Source organism: Procambarus clarkii, chromosome 90, assembly GCF_040958095.1.
Source record: "Procambarus clarkii isolate CNS0578487 chromosome 90, FALCON_Pclarkii_2.0, whole genome shotgun sequence".
Lineage (NCBI taxonomy): Eukaryota > Metazoa > Arthropoda > Malacostraca > Decapoda > Cambaridae > Procambarus > Procambarus clarkii.
Window position 1 is genome coordinate 13,669,798 of NC_091239.1, and position 27,088 is coordinate 13,696,885.

Genomic DNA, 27,088 nt, shown 5'->3' on the forward strand with positions numbered 1-27,088 from the left:
GCGATTGTAGAGAGCGCACCAGGTTGGTATGGTAATGTTGACTGCAGTGATGATGTAGTGAAGGATGTAAGGTGCACTTGAGAGTAGAAGTGAAAGGCCAACATGGGATATATTGTGAAATGTATGCCTGTTACACTTTATAATGATTTTGTTCATGTCTCTTGTATGTAAAGATGAGATAATTTATTGTTGTGATGTTACTAGTTTCCCATAATGCTCGACCCCAGGGTGCCTGACAGGTGGGTGGACAGCGCTTCGGATTCGTAGTCCTGAGGTTCCGAGTTCGATCCCTGGTGGAGGCGGATAGAAATGGGCAAAATGCTTCTTTCACCCTGATGCCCCTGTTACCTAGCAGTAAATAGGTACCTGGGCATTACACAGCTGCTACGGGCTGCTTCCTGGGGGGTGGAGGCCTGGTTGAGGACCGGGCCGCGGGGACACTAAGCGCCAAAATCATCTCAAGATAACCCCTCTGGGCAAATCTAAACAATGACAATGTAATACAGGTATTGTTACATTATCATCTACTCTCAAGTTGTGTCATGGAGAGGCCTTTCCAGACCGGCAACCAGAGTGCAACTCCATAGTCTCCCGAGACTGATGGATGTCTACTAACATTATCAACACTGAAACAATGTTCATTTAAGGTTACTTGAGCATATTTTGTCTGCTAGGACTATTAAGGGATAATGGAGAAAAGGATTGAGGGAGAGACGAGAGTAAGAGTGGATGGGGCAATGGAAGTGAATCCACTGTCTCTTCTTCATCTAGACAAGAGTAAGAAAATTGCAGAAAGTCTATTGTCCCATGCAAAACAACTATTTATATTTAAGCACACCAACTTGTATGTCTAACCTGCACTTGAAACAATTCAGCACTTTTGTTTATGTAGCCCAGTAATCTGATCTAGAATTCAACAACTCTGATTTCCAAATGAGTATTTACCAAGTTCTTTCCTGAATCTAATCTTAATAAATTGTTTTCTGTCTTTTATATTTAGCATCTTATTAATATCTCCCAACCATTTGACGACTGATCGGCACAGTGACGACCTCGCGTCTTGCAGGTCGGCACAGTGACGACCTCGCTTCTTGCAGGTCGGCACAGTGACGACCTCGTTTCTTGCAGGTCGGCATTCACTTCTGATGGTCGAAGTGGTTGATAACCATTCCTTCCCAGGGCTATATAATCATACTGGCTTTTTGCCTTCTCCTGATGATTACCTTACCTCCCTTTTGAAAGAACTATAGCATCAATACAAAACAGAACCGATGTAAACAGGTAAAATTAACACAAGCACCAGTTTACTTCCGTTTTTATTACAACCTCTGCAGATATATACTGGTGTATACATCTCCAGAGATTTACAATTTTATAAGGGCTTAAAAAATGTTTTAATTACCAATAAAACTTGTTTTTATTTACACGTGAAGCATGATTTATTTATGGATTTTATAAGCAACATATGTAACAATAGAAAGGTGGCATTTTACAGGCCTACAACTATAATATAGTCATATGATTATCAAGATACTCTGGACTTGTCCTTCTTGTTTACCTTCTTGCCAGTCTTCTTCCGTTGTCCCTGGTGTCTTATCACCTTCTTCTGTTTGGCTGCTATTATTTCATTGTACTTACGCTTTTGGTAACTGCAAAACAGAGAAATAATTACAAAATAAGTGGAGCAAAGAAAAGAAGGAGGGAGCGAAGAGTCAAGATAAAATAAAAAACAAAAATAGGCAGGATGGGAGGAGAGCATTGGAAGACAGCAGTAGGACGGGAAAGGAATAAACTGGGAGTAGGAGGAATTAGAGTTTAAACAAGGTAAAATAGGTGGTGATAGTGGGACAGGGGAAGAGAGGAGCTAGGGAGGGCATACATAGACATGTACAGAAAACAATAGGGTGATGATTGTTAAGAGAGAGCAGGAAAAAAAGGGGAAAAGGAAACAATGTAGGGAAGAAAAAGGGACAAGAGAGATGTGGTAGAGACATACAAGAGGAACAGAAGGCAACAGGTGAGAAGTGAAGTGGTGAAACAAGCTTAATATGTCCTTCAGCTCAACTAGTAATACAACATGTAAAATGTTCTGTTCTTACCGCAGAGATTCCTCGTCGTGAATAATTTCTTCTGCTAAGGTTCGTTTGCGATCTTTCTTCAAAACACGGGAGGAATAGAATTCAACTGGATTATCAACCACACGTCCCAACTGGAAATACTTGGGCAGTACCTAGAGAGAAAGGTCATCTTAGATTTATACTTGCAGTAGGAAAATTAATTTGATACCGTGCAAATTTTGACATTTCATAAAAAAAAAATTTACCATCCTTACAGAAAAAATGCTCATCAAACAATCAACAGAGAATTAATTCCTTAAAAACCTGTCCATAAAGGCAGGAAGTCAAGCTCAGATGTCAAATTTTTCCAGTAAATAAAGGGATGAGCAGGGTACAGTATATTTATTCAATGGACAGATTACCATTAGACCTTGATCTGGTCTGTCTCCTGTATGTATTTGTAGATAATTCCAAGAATTCTTCAACTTCCCAAGCCTGGCCTGGGGCCAGGTTTACCTTGTGATAACTTTAACGATCCAGTTGTTGCTTGGAGCAGCCCGCAAGCCCACATATCAATTATAATATTAGCTGGTCCTGCAGGAACTTGTCAAAATTGTTTCTTGACCACCACTGGTGTTCCAACAATATTTCTCACATTTCAAGAACCATGGACCTCTGATATTCATTGATTGTGATACACTTACATGCAAATACTATTCAAACCATTCAAACCCACCTTCATATCACTGTTTTTGTAATGTCTCTTGGGATCAAGGACTGAGCGCATCTGTAGCACCTCCAGGTCTCGCTTGACTTCCTCAGTCAATTCAGGAGCTTTCATGTCAAACCAGCCAGGGCCCTTTGTCTTCTCACTTTCTCGCTGTAAGGTCAAATATAAATTAAATTTTAATAAATAAAATCTCAAGGACTGACCTTAAAAATGTAAATAAAATCAAAAGGACTGAGCTCAAAAATGTATTTGCCATTTAAAAATTCCTAGTGCAAAATTTCAGTACAGTTAAATAAGAGATTTTCTCATGAAATGAGTTGCTGTCACATCACTACCCAACCTGCCCTCTTACTCAACACACTATTTTTATGTTAGCATCCCACCGCAACAATTATAGTAACTTGGGAAATAAAAAGATACTTGCCTAATGATTCCTAAACCATTTAAATTATGTATTATAACTAACATTATTTACCACTTTATTGCAGTATGTGTACATACCTTTTGATGACTATAAATTCAAGAAGGCTCAGTCATTTTTCAACTAAAAGGTTCAAAGGTTTAACAGTATTGAGACATGAATTGGCATGTTTTTCAATTTAACATATTTCGAACCTTCAAGCTAAGACAATAAACATCAACAGCATTTGTTATTTTTATCCTTATTAGCATCATCAAAACTATGCAGTAGAGTAGGGAAACTTTACAAATGTGGGTGGTTAGTCCAGCCAGTCTTATCATGAGTTGTACAAGTTGTTACGGATTAACTTTGTGATTCTGATAATGACAATGTCTACGTGCTATGTTGTTATTGTCACTCTTGTGTAATTAATGTACTGTACTTTTTATGTAAACTTTCCCAATTATAAATGTACTACCATTTATGACTAATGTCTTTGATTGGTAGTTCAGGTAGGGAATGAATGAGATGTGTAGGACAGTTGAAAGAGAATGTAACTAATAATACCCATTGTTGGGGACATGGAGCCAATTAGGCTTACTGAGGTTCCCCCAAGGTCAACTACTGGCCTTCCCCAGGATGCAACCCACAACAGCTGGCTAACCCTAGTACAGTACCTATTTTACTACTACGTAAAGAGAGGCTTCAGGTGAAAGGAAATGTGCACAACCGTTTCTGTTCCACTAGAGTATTGAACCGGGTGTATATTGGGTCTTGCATATATAATAAAATACCTTGCTAGTCAGTAGGAATACCCTCAGCTGGACATTACTTAATATTATTCAAAATTTACTGTGACAAAGAAATAGCATATTGAAAAGTGACCGACTTCCTGTTTAATGCAAATCTGTTACAAAAGCGGTGTTCAATAGGCGATCCAGACCCCTGAATGTACCAACATTGTATGTAACATGTTCAACAGAATTCTTTACATATGCAATTGCTTTGTATTTATGCCGAGATAATTAATATTACCGTATTGTACTTAAGATACATTGTTTACCAATACTGTATTGCAATTCTATTTTTTAAGCCACTAGGTAATGTTTCTTGTAATGTATTAGGGTACATGGCCTTGTTAAACAAGGCCTTTTAATATACTAAATATAATATCAATTTAACCATCTTTTAAATTTTCTGCTGTATGCTGTGTCAATATATTTAACCCCCTAACTGTTTGCTATATATTATTCAATACATGTAAAATATGTAAGACATTTACAGCAGTACATCTGTTCAGTCTAGCCAGAATTGCAATGATTTATATAAATTTGTTGCAAAAAAACTTTGATCCTGTGTGTTAGAAATCAGGGTGAATGGAGAAGTGCCAAAACCCATTTCCCAGTTAAAAAGGCTGGCATGTGTGACTGACACAAGGAATATGTGCAATTGAGGGAAGATCACAGGCAGGTTGTGGGATTTAGAAAGCTACGTGATGCGATACATATTTAAATGTATTTAAATATTATGCTCACATATGCTCTAGTGTATAACATTTGTATTCTCTCATAATATGAAGTCAAATATTTTAATGGCAGGTTATATAATCCCTCTATGTAATGCATTTTGTCACATTATATTTATTCAGCATTCACTTGCCAATGGGCCTGCAAAATGTACGAGTTATGGAATGAAAGCTGTTGGTGCAAGGAATACCTTGGTTTGGAAGAACATGACAGGAAAGGATAGGGATTCATGTAATAAAGGACGTGTGATCATTTTTGTAACTCGCATAGTTAAAGAGTAACATACTTTGCGTTGCTCCTTAGCCTTTTTCTTCCCAATAAAGTATGGAGAGAGATGAGTTTTTTGCATAAACTCTGGCTTCAACACAGCAGATGTCTCGAGTATCTTCTCAACACTCTTGTCTTGATGGCTCTTCACACTTTCACTTTCTTCCAATTCTAACTGGTCAGTTGGTTGGTACCTGAATGGATATATAATTTTGTTAAATATTTCTGGATTACACAAGTGTTCTATTTTTGTATGTTTCTGCACACATTTCTTTCTTCACCTCTATAAAAACATTGTTTTTCCACCTCTCTAACATCTTTCCTAATGCAGCACTGGTTGAGGGAAAATTATTCAATATTAACTTATGGAAGACACAAAGTATGGACACCATGAAGAATACATAAGTAGGTCAACCAGGTGTGTAGTTTGGGCACGTCAACCAGGAGGCCTGGTCAACGACCAGGCCAGGGGGACGCTAAGCCCCGGAAGCACCTCAACGTAACCTCAAGGTAGGTAAAAATCTAGTCAGATCCCAGGAATACTGCCCTAGACCCCAAGTCTGAAGGAGGACCCAATTACAACACTTATGTTCAGAGCATAGTTTTGTCTGTCAACCACAGGCTGGGTTTTGAAACAGGCAAAGGCTTATTTTGTAAAGTTCATTACATAGGATTTAGAACATACCTTGTTTAATAAGATCATCAAACAAAATTTGCTTAGACCCCCCCACCAACCCTAGCACTTACACAATGCTGGGTGAAGCACACAGAAATTCACTCTGGGTTGATCATTTAGGAGTTGGCCATAGACACCTGGGAAGCCAGAACTTAAACTCACCTATTCTTAAATCTTGGGAAAATCATATCTTTTTCTGGTGTAATATTTTGTTCTGAAGCAAGTGGTTTGATTTTCACTTGCTGAACAGATAATGCAATCTTGTGACCAATTAAAATTTGCAATACATGCTCCCATTCACTTCCATCTTCCTTTGGAGCATCAGTGTTACCTGCAAAACAAGAAAATATCAATGAATATGCCTAAGCAGCCATTTGTTTTGTGCTTATCTGCAACACCATAATCAATCAAATTAGACAGCTTTAAGAGGACCTAAATTTATCACCAATTTTAAATACTTTCAGAAAACTACAATAAAATTATTAACATTCCAGCCTAATCACTGTATACCTGCAAATTTTAAATCGTTATTCATGATTTATGTGTTAGTTTTCTAAACTATTTATTAACTTTAAGCAAAAACTAATTCACGTGTTAACCACTGTCACGTGCAAGAAAACACTTTTCTAAATATCCTGCCATGATATATTCCTTTCTGGGGTATCTAACTCAGTTGCTTCATTAAACAAGATCTGCTTCTATAACAGCATTACAAACAGATGTAGGCCAACCTGGCCTCTTACAAATTATGTCTGAATATGGCCGTTTGCTCGTATGGCCAAAAATGGACATAGTACAAGTAATTTGAAAATGGAAAAAAATTGTGGGGCTGCATGTTTTTCTTTGCATTCTTGCAGGATGGCTCTGCTCAGACCAGAGAACACTGTTATGAGTGAGCTGCTGCCTGGTGGTGGTCTGGGTAAGTGGATGGATGGATGGATAGACCTACTGGTAGTTAGTATGAGTGCTTCATTGACAATCACTTGTGATATCAAGGATGGCTGTGAAGGGCTCTTGAGTTTATATGAATCAACCTTCTGAATGACTTTCCAAACTTAATTTGGGGGTAGAAGTAGCCTAAGCTACTCTATCCCTTTGAGATGTATTTTTTTTCTTGTCTCAATAAACTTACTTGAACTTGAGCTTGATTTGAGGATGCTACAATGCTCTCCATTACCCTGTAGGGATTGTTTAAAAGAGCTCCCTGCAACTTTGATGCTAGAATATCATTCTGCCTGACTATTCAAGATCTAGTCCTGCCGACAGCAGATCTTACCCTAACCCCTGAACTGTACAGCTATTTCAAAGTATTACATTGAGAGGTGCATGACTAAATATAGTTAACAAATCAAACAGGGAAAATAGAGTATGGTAATTAAAGCACAGGAGGAAATCTCATACTGCAGTTGGAGCAGCATAAAGGGTTACAGAACAATTGAGTGACGTGCTAAGAAAAAACTTTACATACATATTCAATACCATATTTTTTCGCAATATTTCTGGTAATATAAAACATTCTTTCTTAATGTATTTACTATAGACATAACATTAAACTATAACTCTTCCTTACCTTTACTGATTTGTTTCTCCATACTGTTAATGCTTAAGAAGAACCTCTTGCGAGCCTCGTCAGCAGATTTTGAAAGTATCAGTTCCTCTTTGTACAGAGTGGCTAGAGCTGGCTTACACACACACGCAACTTCTTCTGAATCTTCATCCCTCAGATTTTCAATCAGAATGCTCTTGTTTTCATCATCAGAAACTGATGTAGCCACCTGAGGAAAAATAGCAAGGCTGTGATTCTGGAGGCTATTTATTGTCCCAGGGTTGCCCTATTTCACAGGAATAAACCCAGATTGTGATTCTAGAGCAGAGATTGTCAACTGGGATTCCATGGAACACCGTAAGGTAACTAGGGGGTTTCACAAGAGATGGTGATAAACAGGCTACTTCTAATTATTGTACATGTAATTTTTTTGAGACATTTTTATGTTGAATTTTTCTCATTTAACCAGTATCAAGAGCAAAGACAGAAATTGTTTCCCTTCAATTGACATTTAAAGCTGTGTGTGTTTATCTAAAATGCGACTCGGAATTATTTCAAGGGTATAAAGGTTGAGAAACGCTGTTCTGGAGACTATTTTATACACCAACGTTGCCTTATTCCACGAGATTAAACCCTTATGTACTTCTAAAATTTATAACAGTTTAACAATCATATTTGGAAGTAATGAATGTGGAGGATTTTCCCGGAGAATCATGACTGCTGCATAGAAGTGAATGTTATAAGCAAGAACAGCAGAGGCACCGGCCTTCTGAGTTGTGAATGCATTGCTTGTCTGAATAGTAACTAGAGGAGTTAAGAAAATAACTGAGAAATTGATGAGCGAGGAGCAAAGTGGATTTTGTTTGGAGAAGAAATTCTGATGATCAGATATTTGCAGTAAGACAACTTGTAGAGTAAACATAACAAAAAGAAATTACTCGTGAACTTTACAGCACCAAAGAACCAATCACATATATAATAAAGATGAAGTATGGAGGCCTTGAAAATATATGTGGAATTGCGGAAATCCTGTGCAAGACTTTTTGGTGCATTGTTCCCATAGTTGTTCATTGTATGTATTGGTAGGATGATGATAATACATTTTCATAGTAAACATGTTTCCCTATTCTAGCAGGCATGCTTAAGTGGCTGAATAAAGTGTCTACTTTGCAATAGGCACAGTTTATTAGAGGTAGTTAAAATATACAGTTAAGTGTAAGACCATACCGTCCACTACCTGATACAGCATTGAATTTAATAGTAGAGGCACCTGCTATTGCCAGGCTGAAGAGCAGAGGCCACTTCTTCACTACACCTGATCTCCATCATTAATATATTCTCTATGGCACTGGAGGAATAACCAACCAACCCCATGCAAAACTAACAACAGGATTTTCCTCTTATACCTCCACTAGACAATGCAGAGAATCACAAGCACATGCACAACCGAGACCCAGGTTGATACACAGCAAGTGGGCAGAGCAACCTCAGCAGGACCGATGGCAACACTCGGCAGACACGCAAGGGTCAGAACAAACCTTCATCCCAAATGAACAGTGGAGCCAAAAGGGGCAGTAAAATGAGGAAAAGTACCTGCATCATCCAAGAACAAAAGAATGTATATTGCAAACTTATTCTTTTGAATAAGTTTGCAATATACATTCTTTTGGGAAGAACACAAACTGACTAATAAACTGCCCATCTCAGCAACAAAGGCTCAAGAACTGAGCAGTAAACAGTCAGCCTGGTGCTTTATCATGCTCAATAAGTAAACTGGATATAAAAGCATAAGAACTAAGTATGAAGCAGTCAATCCAGAATGTTAAAAGTGCACCAAGGGGTGTACAAGTCAGCATGAGCATGGGGAACTGAGCACGAAGCAAGCAACCCAATACATGGACATTCTAGTCACTGGAGGCACAAGAATCAAGCCCACAGTTTGACATTCAAGACGCACAAAGAGGCACACACTGTTTTGGGGATGACTACATGGGGATGACTCTGTCGTACTGACCTGTGACAGACACGAGCAGATAACCTAGACTCCACCCACTGAAATTAGAACTTGCAATATAGAAAACTACAACCAGCCTATAGAGAAAACACAGGAGCCAAGCTTACTATTCCAACTCGAACCCCAAGACTGGAACCCACCAGCAAAAGGTATGTACTCTGTGTACGCTAACTAAACCCACAAAAAAAAGGCGAGGACAACCATAGGTTGAAAACAAAATATAAGAGCCACAGTCACAGACTCAACAGTATATGAACCACCAACAGGCAGCCTGGACCCATGGTGAAGCCCTGAGGCACAGTCAAGGTAGTAGTACAACTCAAAAGGAACTGCACCACACTGAAGGCTGTCTGGCCACAAGTGAGAAATGTCTGTTCCTCCAACTTTGTTCAACATATCATAATTCAATATTTTGAGTCCTTCCAGGAATTAAACTCTCATATCATAGGCCGGATATATATACTGTACAGTATTTAATATTACCTCTTCAAGTAGCTCCCTAATAGTTATATTGAGCTCCCTGAATATGTGGGCATGGTTGGCTTCTAGCTCTTTCTCTGCTCTTGTGTAGAGTCCTCCAGTCTTCAAGGGATCACCATGGCGCTTCTCAAACTGAATATATGCTAACCACACTCCTGTATTAAAAAATACAGAACCTTTACATTTTAAAATTTGCATAAAATATTGTACAGGTAAATAACACGTGCACCACAAAATATAGAGCTTTTTGCCCTGTCATTTATCACAAATGATGGTTTTGCCCACTCCATGCTTCAAAGAGAAGATTTTCTTCAAAACAGTAATGACTGCCACACATTAAAGTAAATAAAACAATGGCAGACCAAATGCATAGCCACCTTATAGTGTATAAAATGTCTGCTTTATCAAAGTTCACTTTATAGTTACTCTACTTAATTATATTGTCACTTGTTTAAGTTTACACCAAATTATAGAAACACTGACAAAATGGTTTGACGCACGCAAACACCATTAAGTCAACATTATGCGTTTACCTGGGTGTGTTGTTCCATGTTGTTGCAGAGCATTATTAAATACTTGTCTGACCTCCTCAGCATCTATAGTGATCTCTGCCAGTTCAAACTCAACCATCATAGCATGAAGTCTAGCAGTAAATGGTGGTCTCCAACTCAACTTTCGGTACAATTTGCGAGCGCTCTTAATACCTGAAATCGGATCAATTTGTAATTGAAGTTAAATATTTATTCCATTATAGGTTCATTAATCTACTTAAAAACACCATTCAGGTACAGTAAATCTCTATGATTTATGTCACTTCTTACATTAAAAGAAAAGGGAGTCGACAAATTTTATCATTACTATATTTTAAAAGATGCACATTTAACATGTTTACAAAATAGTGCGTAGTAAAAGTGACACTTTATTTTGTGGCTACTGTTGCCTTTCCTGGCCAGTGGTGTATGGGTTTTGCCGAGTGCATCCAAACTGGTGCTTCTGGATTTGCCCCAGGCTTTGTTGATCTGATTTCCATGCTTGAGAGGTTATTTCCTGCGTCACATCTCCAATGGTTCGGACCTTAGAGTGTCCTTGACTGGTATTGAGCTTAAGTCTTTTATGTACTATTTCACAAGGCATTGAAAAAGAGCAGTATAATGTAGATGAAAATTGAAAAGGATTTAATTGTAAAAGTACCTACTGGCTGCCCCTTTATATACTTTTTATCGTTATACTCAGTCTTATCTGGATTCGTGGAAGTCTGTTTCAATCTCTGCGTCATAGCAGGCTTCTACTTTATTGTTGCTTGCAACAGTGCTTCGTGGATCACGTACTGCACTTGCATATCTACTCCAGGTGCATGTCTCATTGTCTGCAAAGTACCCAAGAAAGTTGGTGGCAAGGAAGAGTTGATGTTAAACGGTCCTTAGGAAAAACAAAGTACTTTATGTTATACTAACCTTTCTGAAGGCCAGTCTGTTTCAGATATTGGACTCTCATTCCCTGAGACACTGTGGGATCCTCATGATCAACAGCCTGGAGAAACATCTTGGTCCTCAGCAAGTCATCTGACACATGCTTTATCACCTCCATCCATGCCTGGAGGCCACACTCACCCTTCATCGAAACAGCCACTTTGTCAAATTCTGCCAATTTTAAAAGTTTAATTAGTGATTTATTGCATAATTTCTGTCAAAGTGTTGCAAACTGTGCAGTGTAACCTGAAATTAAATGAAATAATTAAAATAAACAGGGAATAATAGTATCAGTGCTCTATTTCACAAAAGCCAGAAAAGGGTGAATAAAGTGTGCCAAAGACAGGTTTGGGAGGAGGTGGAGGCAAGGACTTATGCCTTATCATTCTTGCTTGTTTTGTTGTGGGATAAGAGTTATCATCCAAGTCCAGAGCCGTGTACTGCTGTTCATGTGGACCATGTTTGCTCTACTTAGGGGTTCCATACCCCTAAGTACCATACTAAATGGATTTGCATTTAGTCTTTCTCCTCTACCCCTTTCCCCCCTCCTCTCTATTGTTTGGTACACTTCTGTTATTTACATTAATCCACTCGTTTCATATTTTTCAGGCAGTATTGGCGCCACTGGCTTCCTGGTTTTGAATATTTTGATAAAGCCCACGGGGCCACAAATCCTGCTCGGTACCTCATTATTCTAATGTGTTTCTCAGTCTCTTGTGTCTCCTTATTTACAATAATTACCTGTAGGATCTATTCTCTTTCAAGTCATTCTCTTGCCTCTTGTCTTTCCCACTGGCTCCAGTAACTAGTACAGTATATGATAATTGCTTTTTGGCTCAACATCTCTAGCGTGATATTCACTTCCACCATACTTAGATCATGCCAGGAGTGAATTCTGGGAGTTGCTCTACGCCCTAAACCCAGCCTGGGGCCAGGTTTGACTTGAGACAACTTGCTTCACGTTTTGGAGGGTAGAAATAGCCTTCACTACTCTATTCTTTTGAGATGTATCTTATTGTCTCGGTAAACATACTGTACTTGAATTGCCTCATGTTCATGTATTAGAGGATAGCTTCTCGAGATGATTTCGGGGCTTTAGTGTCCCCGCGGCCCGGTCCTCGACCAGGCCTCCACCCCCCAGGAAGCAGCCCGTGACAGCTGACTAACACCCAAGTACCTATTTTACTGCTAGGTAACAGGGGCATAGGGTGAAAGAAACTCTACCCATTGTTTCTCGCCGGCGCCCGGGATCGAACCTGGGACCACAAGTCCAACGTGCTGTCCACTCGGCCGACCGGCTCCCTTTTGATTACCATCCTCAACTATTAACTGCTGCTGCAAAGGGTTTTGTCTGTTTAGTCCTTCTGCTGAGTTTATTATCTCTTCTATTTTCCTCACCTTCTGCTCTATTCCTCTAGTTACCTGCTCCTATTCCTGTGTATACCTGTCTCCATAGAGCTCGTGTACCTGGTACTTTTACACCTCGACTAGCTCTCTTTACCATATACAAATGTGAGTGAACCTGTTCATTATAGCTCACTGTTCAAGTGTGAGAAAAGCTGTTCATTCCAATTCACCATATATAAAGTGAGGATACAAGAGCAAGATGATGGGCATTACTATCATAAATTACTACTATTGATCCAACATATTTGTGTGAAGAGGCACATATTGATAAGATAGAAAAAGACTTTTTTAGTAAATTATTAGTGTTTTAAATACCTTCCATCATCTCTTTATTAACCAATGTTCTGGTGATGAGTTGCACAAATTTCAACCGCAAATGGGCTACTTCTGGGTGACATTTTAGAGCCTCTTCTAAAACGGACTGCATCTCACCGACTGGTCGGGACATCTCACACAATACCTGAGACTGAGGAAAGGAAGTTATACTAGTTATGGTGAAGCCTCTCTAATAATATTCACACCAGTTATATAATACCAATCAATGCAAGCTTAAAAATTTTAAAAATAATTAAATCTAACTTACTTTACAAGCCTATACATAGCTCTTGAGGTCTCACTATACTAATTAAATTTAAGCTAGTCATTCCAATGCTCTCAGAGGTATTTCTAGTCTATGTTCCGAACATGCAATGCAACCCGAGTCAGGCCAGAGTACATATGGCACTGATACCACAGGTTATATATACGAAGCTCTGAAGAAAAATAATTCATACATTAGAATAGACAGAGGCACTGTGGTATTTTTGCAAACTTAATTACAAGTCTGTGATAGTACACTCATGGCTGCCAATAGGAACCTCGTAAAAACCTAAAAACCAATCTTAACTTCCCCAACTGCCACCAATAGGTTATCTTGAGGTTATCTTGAGATGATTTCGGGGCTTAGCGTCCCCGCGGCCCGGTCCTCGACCAGGCCTCCACCCCCAGGAAGCAGCCCGTGACAGCTGACTAACTCCCAGGTACCTATTTTACTGCTAGGTAACAGGGGCATAGGGTGAAAGAAACTCTGCTCATTGTTTCTCGCCAGCGCCTAGGATCGAACCCAGGACCACAGGATCACAAGTCCAGCGTGCTATCCGCTCGGCCGACCGGCTCCCTGTCACAGGTGGCAACACCTGTGACTCAGATTGTTTCTACCTGCAACTACCTAACATATATCATGACTGCTCTATGCATCAATTGACAAAAAAGAAAAAGGAGACCATTTTTTTAGCAAGTTGACCCTCATGTTCCAAGTTTTGGTGCTATGTGGGTCTGCCTGAAATATTTCAGTTTGCTAAGTGTGTCTAGTTTCCTAGGTAGGTCAGACCCAGGTCATCTCGAGTGCCACTGAACCGTTTTGGCTAGTTTTCTCAGCTGTTTCCCAATCATGTATATTGGATGGTGTCCAGCAGAAGACAGTTCCTTGGCTGGAAGGAGACCGATTCCTGGGCTCTTGTATGGTGTTGCCTACAAGGTTTCTATGGCTTCAGGGTGATTCTCACTCACCCAGCATATCTCTTACCAGAACTGCTAGCGTGATCAACATGGTGACCCTCAGGCTGCAAGTATGTACTTGGGGATCAACTGCTGATATAAGACAGTTAGATCACACGTTTATTTCCTATCATTGGTTCAACACAAAGCAAACCACCTTGTACATCCCTTGGGTGATCTGAGCTGCCACCTGGTGATGTGCTTGGATACTAACACATTATTTGCCAACACTAAACAAGCTATTGCTCTCCTTGTTTCCGTTTTCTCTCTTGTCAAAATACATGGTTAGTTTCGCTTCACTTTTTGGGCAGTTTACTCATTAATGAGGTTGATTTCTATGCTCCCCTCACCTCTATGAGTACACAAGGGTCTAGCTCCAGTGTTTGGTAGGCCTGCACAAGTCCAAAAGCCTGACAGATTTGCCGATGTGCCTATGACACCGGATCAAATGCATTGGGAAGCTTCCAAGTTTTAGTTTCAGGTGGACCCCCATCAAATTAAATCCACACACTAAGGGTTAATTGTAATTTAACACACACGCCACTAATAATATGAGGGGATACTGATAGCAGCTAGCTGAGGATATAATATTCTTTCCTTAGAGAGTAGCAATAATAGTGCTGGATGGAAATTAATCTGGGTGGACCAGCCATTTGCCATTATATATATAGCCATTTTATATATATATAGTCCAGGTTTATAGCCCATGTAGATGATACATACAATATTGCCCAACTAGATTAACATAGAACATTGTGTATAGCTGTTCGTGAAGGAAAGATGCCTGTGGCAAGTTTTACAATGTATATGGTTGGAGATGCTAGAATCACAGTGGAAGTCTTCAAAAGGCAACTGGGCAAGTTTCTGCTGGAGTTATAGATCTGCTTGACTGCGATGGCTAGTTTGACCAGACCACACACTAGAAGGTGAAAAGACGACGACGTTTTGGTCCGTCCTGGACCATTCTCAAGTCGATTGTGGCTATGTGGGTCTTCAGTCTATAAAGACAATCTCACATACCAGGCTATCACCAGGAAAGGCTGGCCAGGTTAAAGGGGCAGAAGAACTCTTGAAATACCCAACACATAATAAACAGGTGAAGATTTAAATACTGTATAACAGGTTCACCTAGGGGCCTAGGTGTCCATGTGAGACCACCCATGATTTACCTCAATTCTAAAGAAAAACATCTTACCCATATAAAGAAAATGAGCGGAGATAACACACTTGTATGTGCCTCACACAAACTGATCAGCTTCTTGAATATCAGGTCAGCCATGGTTGTCTCGCCCCAACACTGGTACAGCAGAGGGAGAAGCTCGGCACAGTAGGTATTTACAAACGTTCCTCCAATTACTTGTATGGCTTCATCAAATGTAGACATGATACATTCCAACTGTTGAGGAAGATATTTTGATGGATAAGTTGTCTATATAAAATTATGATGGGAATCAATCCCTTATACTGTTTAAACTCAAACCAGCAGATCAGAGCAATCTATTTTTCACTTATTAAAACTTATTTGCCACTTTTTACTTATCCTTACTTAAATTTACTCCTTTTTTTATTTTACAAGTACAAGAAAGAACTCTGCATTCATTGAAAGGGCAGTGTGGAGGTGGACAAGGTGAGACACACGACTCAATGGCACTGCAGTGTGTACAAAGTGAAAAAAAATTGCCCTTCCCCCCCCCTCCCTCCACAGCAATGCTGCTTACGATGAACAAGGCCAAATATTCTACTATGTAGATTGAATTCTATAAAGTGGCACATTCCACACACGTTTACTAACCTTCTCCACTGCCTCTAAACTTCTTGGCAGTATGACATCCATAACTTTGTTATCTATGACATTTTTCTCTTCTGAAGCTTCCGAATCCTTCTCCTCACTATCCGAAAGGTCTTCAGTCCTTATCTTGGTTTCCTCACTACCATTTTCCATTTCCGCTTCCTTATCTTCACTTACTTTACCAGATATGCTGTCACTCTTTTCCCCATCACTCTTCATTTCTGGCAAGCCTAACGCCTTTCTTTGAGCTCTGAGCTTCCATACACCATCAGCATTTGTGAATTTATCAGAAAGATCTCTGAAATCAAAATATTAATTGCTAATCAATAATAACATCAAAAAGTAAAGAAATCTGCAGAGAGCGTATCAGCTCATAAGTACCTATAATTACTGCTGTTACAAGCAGATACAGTAATGATGTGTGGTTGATTGGAATTAGTCAAATGCTAGATTTAATGAGGAGAGTAGAAATAGCCTACGCTACTCGATCCTTCCGAGATGTATTTTATTGTCTCGATAAACATACAGTACTTGAACTTGAATATTTAATGTGTTTTAAATTCTAACTCCCAAGCACTTTCCACCTGGTTGTGTGAATTTGAGGTGCTACTCTGGATTTATTTCTAGTGTGACGGTGCTGGTTCCAATGCTAGACTACAGAATTTCTTCCAGGGTTATGTTTCCCACTCATGAAACTGAAAAACAGGGTAGCGATGATGCTGCTGCTGCTATTTAAATAACATAAGGATTCCCAAGCTATTTCAAATAAAATGTTTCCTAAAAATATGCAAAATTGTGGGCAGCCAAATCTAAAAGCCTGGTTGAGCAGACCATCAACCAGGAGGCCCTGTTAGAGACCAGACCTCATAGACACTGATCCTCAAAACCACCTTTTTACTAGAATTTCTAGTAAAGTAAAGATTAGGTAAACTAGAATTTTTGTACATGCTCTTGTTAAATTCAATATTTTCCTATTAAGTACTGTACTGCATAGTGGAACCTTACTCAAACAGATCGTTGTAAACTAAAACCCTTCGTGGGAAGGAAAAAACTGGCTAATAGACAAATTCTTGGTAAACCAGAATATTGTGTCTGCCCCGCCAAGCTGAGAAAACACTCATATTTCACTTCTTACTGCTACAAAGTATTTAACTTCAATATTTAATAGAGCAAAAGCCTAGTGGACCAAACTCTCAAGTCAAGCTTGGCCTCGGGCCGGGCTTTTGGAGTAGAACTCCCAGAACCCCATCAACCAGGTATCAACCAGTTAATATTTCAATTAACTCTCACATATAAGAGAGTTTGTGTGACTTTCTGTGGTAAATATAGCCCTATGGTAACTGATTGTGTCTTGTCCATGTGTTTTCTGTGATAAGTGTAGCAGTACTTCTCAGTACAGCACTTGAAAATTTTTAGCTTCATAGCTGCTTGTATGCCAGCTTGGCCAAATATGCCAGCTCACCACCTAGTAGATCATTAATGCCTATCCAGGGCATAAGGAAAAAAGAACGACACATGATTGGTATGGCAGCAATACCAGTGTTTGAACAGAACACAAAACAAAATAATTTACATAATTGTAAAAACTGACAAAACAAGATTTCAGATACAAAACACAGCTTACCTGTAAATTTCATCTCGCAGAGTGTGGGCATACTCAAACTTATCAGCTACCTGGTAGAGTTCCAAATACAGTTCCGGGTCAGGGAGAGAAGAAACAGCATCTTTGTATACTGCCTTGGCAACGGCACAGTTCAACACCTGAGTCCAGCATAAACAAAAATATATTTATAACCAAGAAACATTGCTGATTTTAACATTTTCACTACTAGAAAATATCTTCTGGTAGTGGATATTAACCATTGAAATGCACCTATCATCGTAAGAAGGTCAATCCTTGTGCACATAGCATCCAAAGATGTTTTAGATACAGTACTTTGCAACATCTGAAATCCTACAGGATACACAAGAGTTCCTAAACAGTGTTTGAAGGCATCAATAAACATCTTGAAAAGCCTTAATTTTTTTGTTACATTTTCCTATGCTCAGTGCATGGTTTTTATTAATATATGAAGAGAAAAACTTTATTTTAATTATTTTCTTTTGAGCACATAGAAAATGCTTGATTTATCCTATGTGCATTTTAAGGGTTAATTGAGCATTAGATATATCTAATAAAATCAGCATTAATTAGGTAGCAATGAAGACCTATAACATAATCATTTCACAAGTTAAATCAATAGTTTACAAAACAGACGCTAAACTGCTGTAAATGTATTGAATATAATGTTTATTGAATAAAGTGAGAAAATGAGCATGTACTGTAGTTATGTATGAAAGTGAAGTGTTAGCAACCAAGGTCAAATGCATCAAGAAAGTTTAGAATGGTGAAATAAAAAGATAAATTGAGTCAATGAAGAATAAAGAAAGTTGCAAAGAAAATCACTAATATACCTTTTCACGGTTCTCTGCGATGATTTCCTCCAAGCCAGCAATGTTGTCATTCTTCAGTTTATTCATAAGAAACTCAACATATAACAGCTCAAGACGAAACAGCTAGAACAAAATTTAGTCTATAATTAAAAAAGCATCCTCCTTTATCAGAAGTTCGCATCCAATATACAGTATACAGTACAGTAATTTAATTTAAAACAGTCTAAGATTGCATACGCACAATTACACCTACATTAAGTTCAGTGTATATTTGTGTATGAAAATTAGTATGGAACATGCCACCAGTGTAATTTTACTGAAATAGGAATAAGATACAGTATACAATATGCAATAAATATAAAAAGAAAGCACAAAGGTAAATGAAAACTTTGAATTACAAATCTTACCTCCCTTTTAATAAGCCGTGACTTGGGGTGGTGTAGAGAAGCTTTAGAGAGCAGAATTGTTCTTGCTTTATCAAAATTCTGCCTTTCTTCAATTTCCCACTTTGCCCAAGCCACCCATACATTTTCTTGATTGCTATGGTAGCGAATTTGTTCTGCAAATGTACTGCTAATCTGGAAGAATAATTGCATATGCTTCTTTAAATCTTGAAATACCGAACCATAATAAAACTGCAAAATGTATACTACTATTCATACTTTTATATTGTAAGAGTCATACAAATACAGCGAAGACACAAGAAAGTGAAACTGACATGTGTTTACTGTACCCCATGACAGGGCAGGGCAAGTCTAAAAAATTTATGGATAAAGGGGCCACTGTGTAATTCCTTCAAGGAGATGACATACACAATCCCAGTGTGTGCATAGTAACAGCGCTTTTCCAAGGCCTTACCCCCCCAGGACCAAGTCTCAAAAAGTACAGCCAAGGCAGTGGTCCACTGAAGAAGAGCAAAATCAAGTTACCACACAGTCATGGTCAGAGATAACTGGTGTCCTCGGCCTTTAATACAGTACGGTAATCAGTACCTTAGTGTGCTGGATAATAACCATCAAACTAACCTAGCCAGGGAAAATACAAAAATAGTAGTCCTTGAGAGGAGAAAACTTTCACAAAAACTGCACGTATCAAAGAATAAATGGAAAAGCCAGACTCAAAATACTGGTAACAACACCATGAAGCAAACTAAGCAATATACATACTGCACTGAATAAAGACGCCTCAAGGAAAGTTCAGTAAGAATACCAATAAAATGAATTAATCTCTGCTGACCCAGACATCCATATAGAACCATGAAAAGCCAGGCTGAAACCGAGGTTGGCTTCCCAGTAGTGGTGTAATTGTGCTGCCATCTAGGGGTGTTCAAGTCACAGGTAATTCAGTAGTGATAGTTTTTAAGATGATAACTGGCTGTCCTGGTGATCCCAATTATCGTATGAAGGAGATATCGAGTGATTTGTTTTCACTTCTTTGCATTATTGACGACAGACTACTCTCTTGCAGCTCACCTCTCCAGTCACATGGCAAGATGTTTGTAAAGACACTTGCCATTACTGGGTGAAGATAACAAGAAGGCCTGTTTTCTGTAGTGACCAAGTTGGACTCTGACTGTAAGCCAATAGAGCAACAGGGGGCTAGCTGAGAAATGGATTTTTTGTTATAAAATAAAATTTGCTACTAAAACAATAGTAAATATTCAAAATATATTAAATATAAATACAAAAACTAAACAAATCCTGCCAGAAATAACTATAGTATCGGTGCAGCTTTCACATCAAATGCTTATATGAAATCCCGATCAAATTCTGGAAGGGGGATTCGGTAAGTGATTAGTTCGATATTTAAAGAGTTACATTATAAATAGATCTAGATATTGAAGGTTACACTGTATATGTTTATATTTTTTTACATACCTCTTCCTTCCACCCAATGAACTGGGCAAAACAAATCCTAAGTTTCCAGGTATCAAGATGTGATGGCCAAACACGGGTCACGTAACGTAATTGTCTAATCACTCTTTTTGATATGGCAGTTTCAATTTGCTTGCGCTTCTCATGTATTCCAATTTGCTGGGAAAAGAAAGAGAATGGACTGAACATAGTAATGTACAGAAATTACCATATAGTTTTATACAATTATTGTCATTTGTATTATCACACACATCCCTGGAATAACATTGTATCTAAACAAAATTTTTAATAAACACTATAATACACAAACAAATCAAAAGCAAGATCTCTACCTTCCGCCTGATTCTGATCAATTCAATAAGTTTTCTCTCATAATTTATATAATTAAAAAAATCAGACTTGTTTTTTGACCTTCGGGCAAGGCGATACTGGAAGTCCCTCCTCTTCTGAATAAGCTTTCTGTAGAAGAAAAAATTGTTAATTCTCAAACCAATACTGGATCCTCCTAGGCATACATATGACTCGGATATTGCTGCTAGTGAGAACAGCACATTTATGAAACATATTGAACACAACATTTCTGGTAAAATTACTGTACAGCCATTGTAGGGTAGAGGGAAATAATTGCATTTATAAATACAGTACTGTATACTATAATAGTAATAATTAAAGTTGAAAATTATTATTTCATGTAAGAAAGAAATGAAGATGAAATCTATGAAAGTAAGGGTTACCTATATTATCAACTGGCATCCTATTCCCATCAAGTCAACTAGATATAGTCACCTCAGGTAAATTCAGATTAAAAAGCTGTTGATCTATACTGTACAGTACTGAAAATGTTAAACTATTCAAATACCGTATATTTAATGCTTATACAACAGATATTAATACTGTATTAGAATTAATAGCCAAGATGAGTGAATTAAAATACTCTAATAGAAAATAATTTATAAATAACAACACATTTATTGAGTATCTTAGTTACGACAAACAGTTTGTCTTGTAATGTAATCATAAAATATAAAACATCTGCATTAAGCCTTAGGCTTAAACAATATACATTACAGTACTTTTTAATCATAAGTAATGGAAGAAAGCAGGTTAGGCAATACAGTATATCCCCACACCCCAATGCCAGAATATCTCATGGTGCAAATAATAAAGAGGGGTTAAGAATTCATATTTTATACTAACAGGGGTAAATTTTATGACAGCATTCAGTACCTGAATTTATCCGAAGGCCATCATCTCTCTAGTGGCTTCGATGGGGACAGGAAGCTGGTAGCATGTCAAAGGACCCCCCCTTCCCTCATTTTTTCCAATGATTCTTTTCAGTACCATGTCAATTCACTTGCTTCAAAAGAACTTTTGACATACTAAGCCCATCCACGTCCTATTAGGCTATTCTACAAGTTTCACAAGACTTTTTGTTGGACAGGAAGATTATTAGGTTCATCATGGATCCTCCTAGCCAAGGAAAAAGCTGCCCAATCACCCATTCAGTTACTGGCTAGACTGAACAGTGCCTATCCTGATTGACAAGGTGATCCTGGCATTGTCCACTGTGCCACATATTTATCTATTTATTTATGCATATACAAGAAGGTACATTGGGAATGTGAGGATACATAATATGGTAATTACAATCTTGTAAAGCCACTAGTACGCGCAGCGTTTCGGGCAGAACATGCAACAATATATATAAAATACAGTAATTACCAAAAAGCCAACACATGATCATTTAGGGATTGTATCTGGTTGATTAGACTGCTACTGCGGCAGTAACCATGGGCACAAATCTTTTGCCCACCACTGTGATAATGTATTTAGATACAGAAAATCTCATCTGTTGTAAAAAGAATGAAAAAAAATGTGGAATTCAAAACGGTTCTCTAATGAAAGCAGACTACCACCCAAGCATTCTTGTCCTGTTTTCTCTCAGTCTGAACAGGCCATATCTGTCCATGTGCAGGCGATGAGTCACAATAACGTGGCTGAAGTATGTTGACCAATCCACACAATCGACTCGAGAATGGTCCAGGACAGACCGAAACGTCGTCGTCCCTTCATTTTCTAGAGTGTGCATTGGTCAACATCTCTGTCCATCTTACCTATTCCCCCTCAGTATCTTATCCCCAAACCTGCATTTGTATAGTTTTCAGGCCAAATACATTACAGTATGTATGAATGTAAGTGTATATCTATATGCCTGAAACCAAACAGCACAGAACAATTAGCCTGTAAGCTGTATAGGTTACTAATAATGTAAGAATAGGTTACATTATTTTTCTCTAGGTTTTACATATTATATATATATATATATATATATATATATATATATATATATATATATATATATATATATATATATATACACAGTACTGTGAATTGAATACAATAATATGGCTTACAATAATAAAACAACTTATCATCCCGATTAATTGCAGCAGTAGCTTTATTGAATTAAAATATACACTTCGTACAGTACATAGCAACTCGATGCCACTATATTATGAAATATTACAAAATATTATGTGCTTAGTTTAACTAAACTGTTGCATACACAAGTCCATTCAACTGTCCAATTATGTAAACAAGTCCATTTAAACAATCGTGTTGCGTACTCGAGTCCAAACATTAAATAAATATGAAGTTGACATAATAAAAGCCGTGATGCCGTTGTGACTCACTTCACTTCCTTTGGTGCTAAGAGACCGATCCGCTCCATCTCCTCCATCTCGGGAATGGTTTCTTCAATGCGCTGTTCGACAAATTCTGCCATTTTGTGTAGTTAGGTGGGGTTACAAGGAGTACAGGAGACAGGTGGGTGTTACAAGGAGTACAGAAGAAGACAGGTGGGAGTTACAAGTACAGGAGTTAACTGAGTTACAAGGAGTACAGGAGAGTTAACTGAGTTACAAGGAGTACAGGAGAGTTAACTGAGAGCTACAAGGAGTACAGGAGAGTTAACTGAGAGTTACAAGAAGTACAAGAGAGTTAACTGAGAGTTACAAGGAGTACAGGAGAGTTAACTGAGAGTTACAAGGAGTACAGGAGAGTTAACTGAGTTACAAGGAGTACAGGAGAGTTAACTGAGAGTTACAAGGAGTACAGGAGAGTTACAAGGAGCACAGGAGAGTTAACTGAGTTACAAGGAGTACAGGAGAGTTAACTGAGAGTTACAAGGAGTACAGGAGTTAACTGAGAGTTACAAGGAGTACAGGAGTTAACTGAGAGTTACAAGGAGTACAGGAGAGTTACAAGGAGCACAGGAGAGTTAACTGAGAGTTACAATGAGTACAGGATGTAGGTGTTGTTGTTGATGTAGAGGCGACAGGAGGAAAGTGGACCTTAGCTTGGCTATGGTCACACTGCTGCCAACTCAAGAGGAGAATTGTGGGCTAATAAATATAATACTAATAACACCTCGCATAAGATTATATTATGTTATCCTTTATTTTGTTATTAATTTTGCGTTATGTGATGTGTGGAAAGTTTATTACCGCGTCATTATAAATGTTAGATTAGTGCAGTATAACAAGAGTGTATTTGTCTCTATGTGGCATCAATGTCTTCCATGTAAACTTTACGTTCATATTTGACTTATCTAAAGTTAATATTTATTTATTTTAGAAAATATTATTTATTTTTGTCATACATCGAAACAAATATTGATTTATTGCATTTTAACTGATTAGTGATAATTAGGCTTTGTGGTGAGTTAGCAGACCACGTGGGTTTGTTTACACTCACACAGCTGAGCAGTGTTGCCAGATTAGGCTACAAGTAGCACATTGGGCTATAAATAGCTAATTGGGCTAATTTTGAAAGCCCGGCGCTCCTAAGTTTTTAATTTCGCTACTTGCGACTTTTTGGGCTAATTAAAAAATAGGTTGGGCTAATTTAAAGATAGGTTGGGCTAATTTAAAGATAGGTTGGGCTAATTTAAAAATAGGTTGGGCTACTTTGGGCTACTAATCGAAACTCATCGAGTGATTATTTATGCTTTTATAATGTAATGTGGACAAATCACAGCCTGATTGACCAGGGGCCAGATTCACGAAGGTACTTACGAAGGTTTTTCTACTTAGCTACGAATGTTTTCCTTCTTATAGCGCCTTCGTGGCGGCTACGTCGGTATTCAGGTAGGGGTCCAAGACCTCTTCCTGTTACACAACTTTGGTGTGGAACAAGTAATTATCAAAAGAAGGCATCATGCAGGGAAGGCTATGTTAGCAGTAAGACAGTGAGGTGAGGCAGCTACATATTTGAGAAATGCTTATTTTATTTACCTTATAAGCTGAGGCAGCTTATTTTATTTGAGGAATACTCAGCTGATTCCTCTACATTTAGCATGGAACAAATTTGTGTCCAAGACTTCTTCCTGTTATACAATTTGGCTGTGTGTAACCAAACTAGAAGTGCTCTACAAATCAAGGGACTCAGAATGTGGAATGACCTCCCGAATCATGTCAAAGGCTGTACCTCTCTCAATCAGTTTAAGAGTAAAACTAAGTACTACCTAATTAACTCCATGTAACCTACTTTACTCCCTAAATGTCAACCCATGTCTTGCTATTTTTTAAACAATGCTGTTCACCATCGTGTACAGCTGAGATCTGCTATGTTACCCCCCTTTTTTATTTTTCATTCCTTCTTTCAACACAATTTATACCTAATCCCGATTACTATTAAGTTTTAGTCTAAGTGTTTTTTCCCCACACCTTGGCCGACATGCTATGAGTATTAGTGGCTTTAGGTATTGTATGTACTAGCTCTGTCTGTAAATCCAACATTATGTTTGTAAATCAACTGTATGTACTTTTCCTTGATAAACATTATTTATTATTATTTATTTATTAATCAGTAAGTATTAAAAGAAGGCACCAAGCTGGGAAGGCTACTGTAGCACCATTGTGTGTAACAATAAACCAAATTTTTTTTAACAAATAATGCACCTGTATGGTAAAACAAATCCCGTCAGCTGTAAAAATATTGATGCAGTTATTTAAATAAAAAATATAATGAAAGAAATATTATTGGTTTATTTTTATCCTATCTTTTTGTACTGTACAGTATATCCAAGGAAGTGAAAAATTGAAACATAATGCACAATTTTCTGAGGTTGGAAGAAAACGCAGAAGTTTTGTTCACCCTATGCCCCTGTTACCTAGCAGTAAAATAGGTACCTGGGTGTTAGTCAGCTGTCACGGGCTGCTTCCTGGGGGTGGAGGCCTTGTCGAGGACCGGGCCGTGGGGACACTAAAGCCCCGAAATCATCTCAAGATAATCTCAAGAAGATCACAGCAATGTGCTGCTACCCTATTCTATATGGAATATTACAGTGTAGATAAAAAACTAGCTATAAGTTTATCTAATACTCCCATCTCACAGGAGTGTTAGACATACCTCTAATTACTCAACACAAAGCTGCTATTAGGACAATATCCAATTCTGGCCCCAGACATCACTCGGTACCCCTACTTAAATCTCTGAATATGTTAGACATTAAGTCACTGCACATTCTCTCATGTGTATTATACATATATAAAACGCTAAACTATAATGCCAATCCCGATCTCATGTTAAAGACTGTACCTCTCTCAACCAGTTTAAGTTAAAAGCGAAGCTATACCTAATAAATTCCCTGTAACCTACCTTACCCTTCTATTGTCAACCAATGTCTGTTTTTTTCTTTAAAGAGCGCTGTTTGTCGACATAATTGTATTTGTGCTGCTTTTTCATCTATGTTTTCATTTCTTGTTTTCATTCTACTCATTATGCTCAATTAGTATTAAGCTTGTCATTTAAGTTTATCATGCCCGAAACGCTTTGCGTAATAGTGGCTTTAGGCATTGTATGTACTAGCTATACCTATAAGTTAAACAATCCTTGTAAATATTTATTGTATGTATGTACCTTACCTAAATAAAATTGTATTGTATTGTATTGTATACATGGAATCAAGGTAGAAAACACCAGCCTCAATGCAAAGAACAAATCAACTCTGACTAAACAACTCTTCACGATTTTCACAAGAGATAAGCACTGAATCATGGAAACATTATATTATAATTACTCTTACCAGTTTCTACAAGACTCCTCTCAAACAATGTATTTTTTAACATGTTTAGGTATACACAGCAATGTGCTGCTTCCTTATTCTGTATAAGGACCACACAGTGAAGATCAAAAACCAGCTACAAGCTCATCCAACATCCTCACCTCACAGGATGGCCGGTCATACATGGAATCCGGAGAGAACAAAATATTTAATGCTGATCTATTAGCCTCCACTGGCAAAATCTGGGTGCAGCACAAGAATCTCTTCCAATATTCCTGAGTGTATAAAGTAATTACAGAGCTCAAAATACCTCATACCATTTGGTATGAAGTCACTGATAACAGGGCAATCACAGATATAGTGTTGGAGAGTATGTTCTCTCAAGTAGAACTGAAAACAGATGTTTTTTTCCATCAAGAGGGTTATAAAACCCATGGAACCGCCTACCCGCTGAAGCTGTAAATGCTAAATTTACGCTTAACTTTACCCATGAACTAGGCATCGATGGTACACACCCTTTCCTCCATGTCTACGTGAGAACCTAAAACAACTTTCACCACAGAAGATTATACTAAACCCACCAACACTGGAATGTGTATGAATGGTCAGACAGATATAAGAATAGTGTATTAAACGCAATTATACTCAGAGCCCTTACTCATTATTCTGACTGGTATAAAATCTACAAGGAACTGGAGAGAAGCCTTCAAGTATTAGAGACACAAATTGAGAAGTCATCACCCATATCAGAAGATATTTAGAAAAATTGTATAACACGCTTTCCACAAAACTATTACAAAATCCACTATGAGTTCTT

General features: G+C 38.1%; 1 protein-coding gene across 1 annotated transcript; it reads right to left on the bottom strand.

Moving 5' to 3' along the window:
• Window positions 1-1,303: 1,303 nt before the first annotated feature.
• LOC123746557 (U3 small nucleolar RNA-associated protein 6 homolog) lies at window positions 1,304-23,595 on the bottom strand. Its single transcript, XM_045728138.2, has 18 exons — window positions 22,898-23,595; window positions 20,537-20,663; window positions 20,208-20,363; window positions 18,738-18,908; window positions 18,352-18,453; window positions 17,522-17,658; window positions 15,901-16,195; window positions 15,304-15,504; window positions 12,888-13,038; window positions 11,151-11,336; window positions 10,230-10,400; window positions 9,700-9,851; window positions 7,227-7,431; window positions 5,819-5,987; window positions 5,000-5,174; window positions 2,794-2,937; window positions 2,100-2,230; window positions 1,304-1,649 (listed from the first exon to the last, which is right to left on the bottom strand). Exons 1-18 carry the CDS (start codon window positions 22,987-22,989, stop codon window positions 1,526-1,528), a joined length of 2,889 nt encoding a protein of 962 aa, XP_045584094.1. The 5' UTR covers window positions 22,990-23,595; the 3' UTR covers window positions 1,304-1,525.
• Between the last annotated feature and the right edge of the window lie 3,493 nt (window positions 23,596-27,088).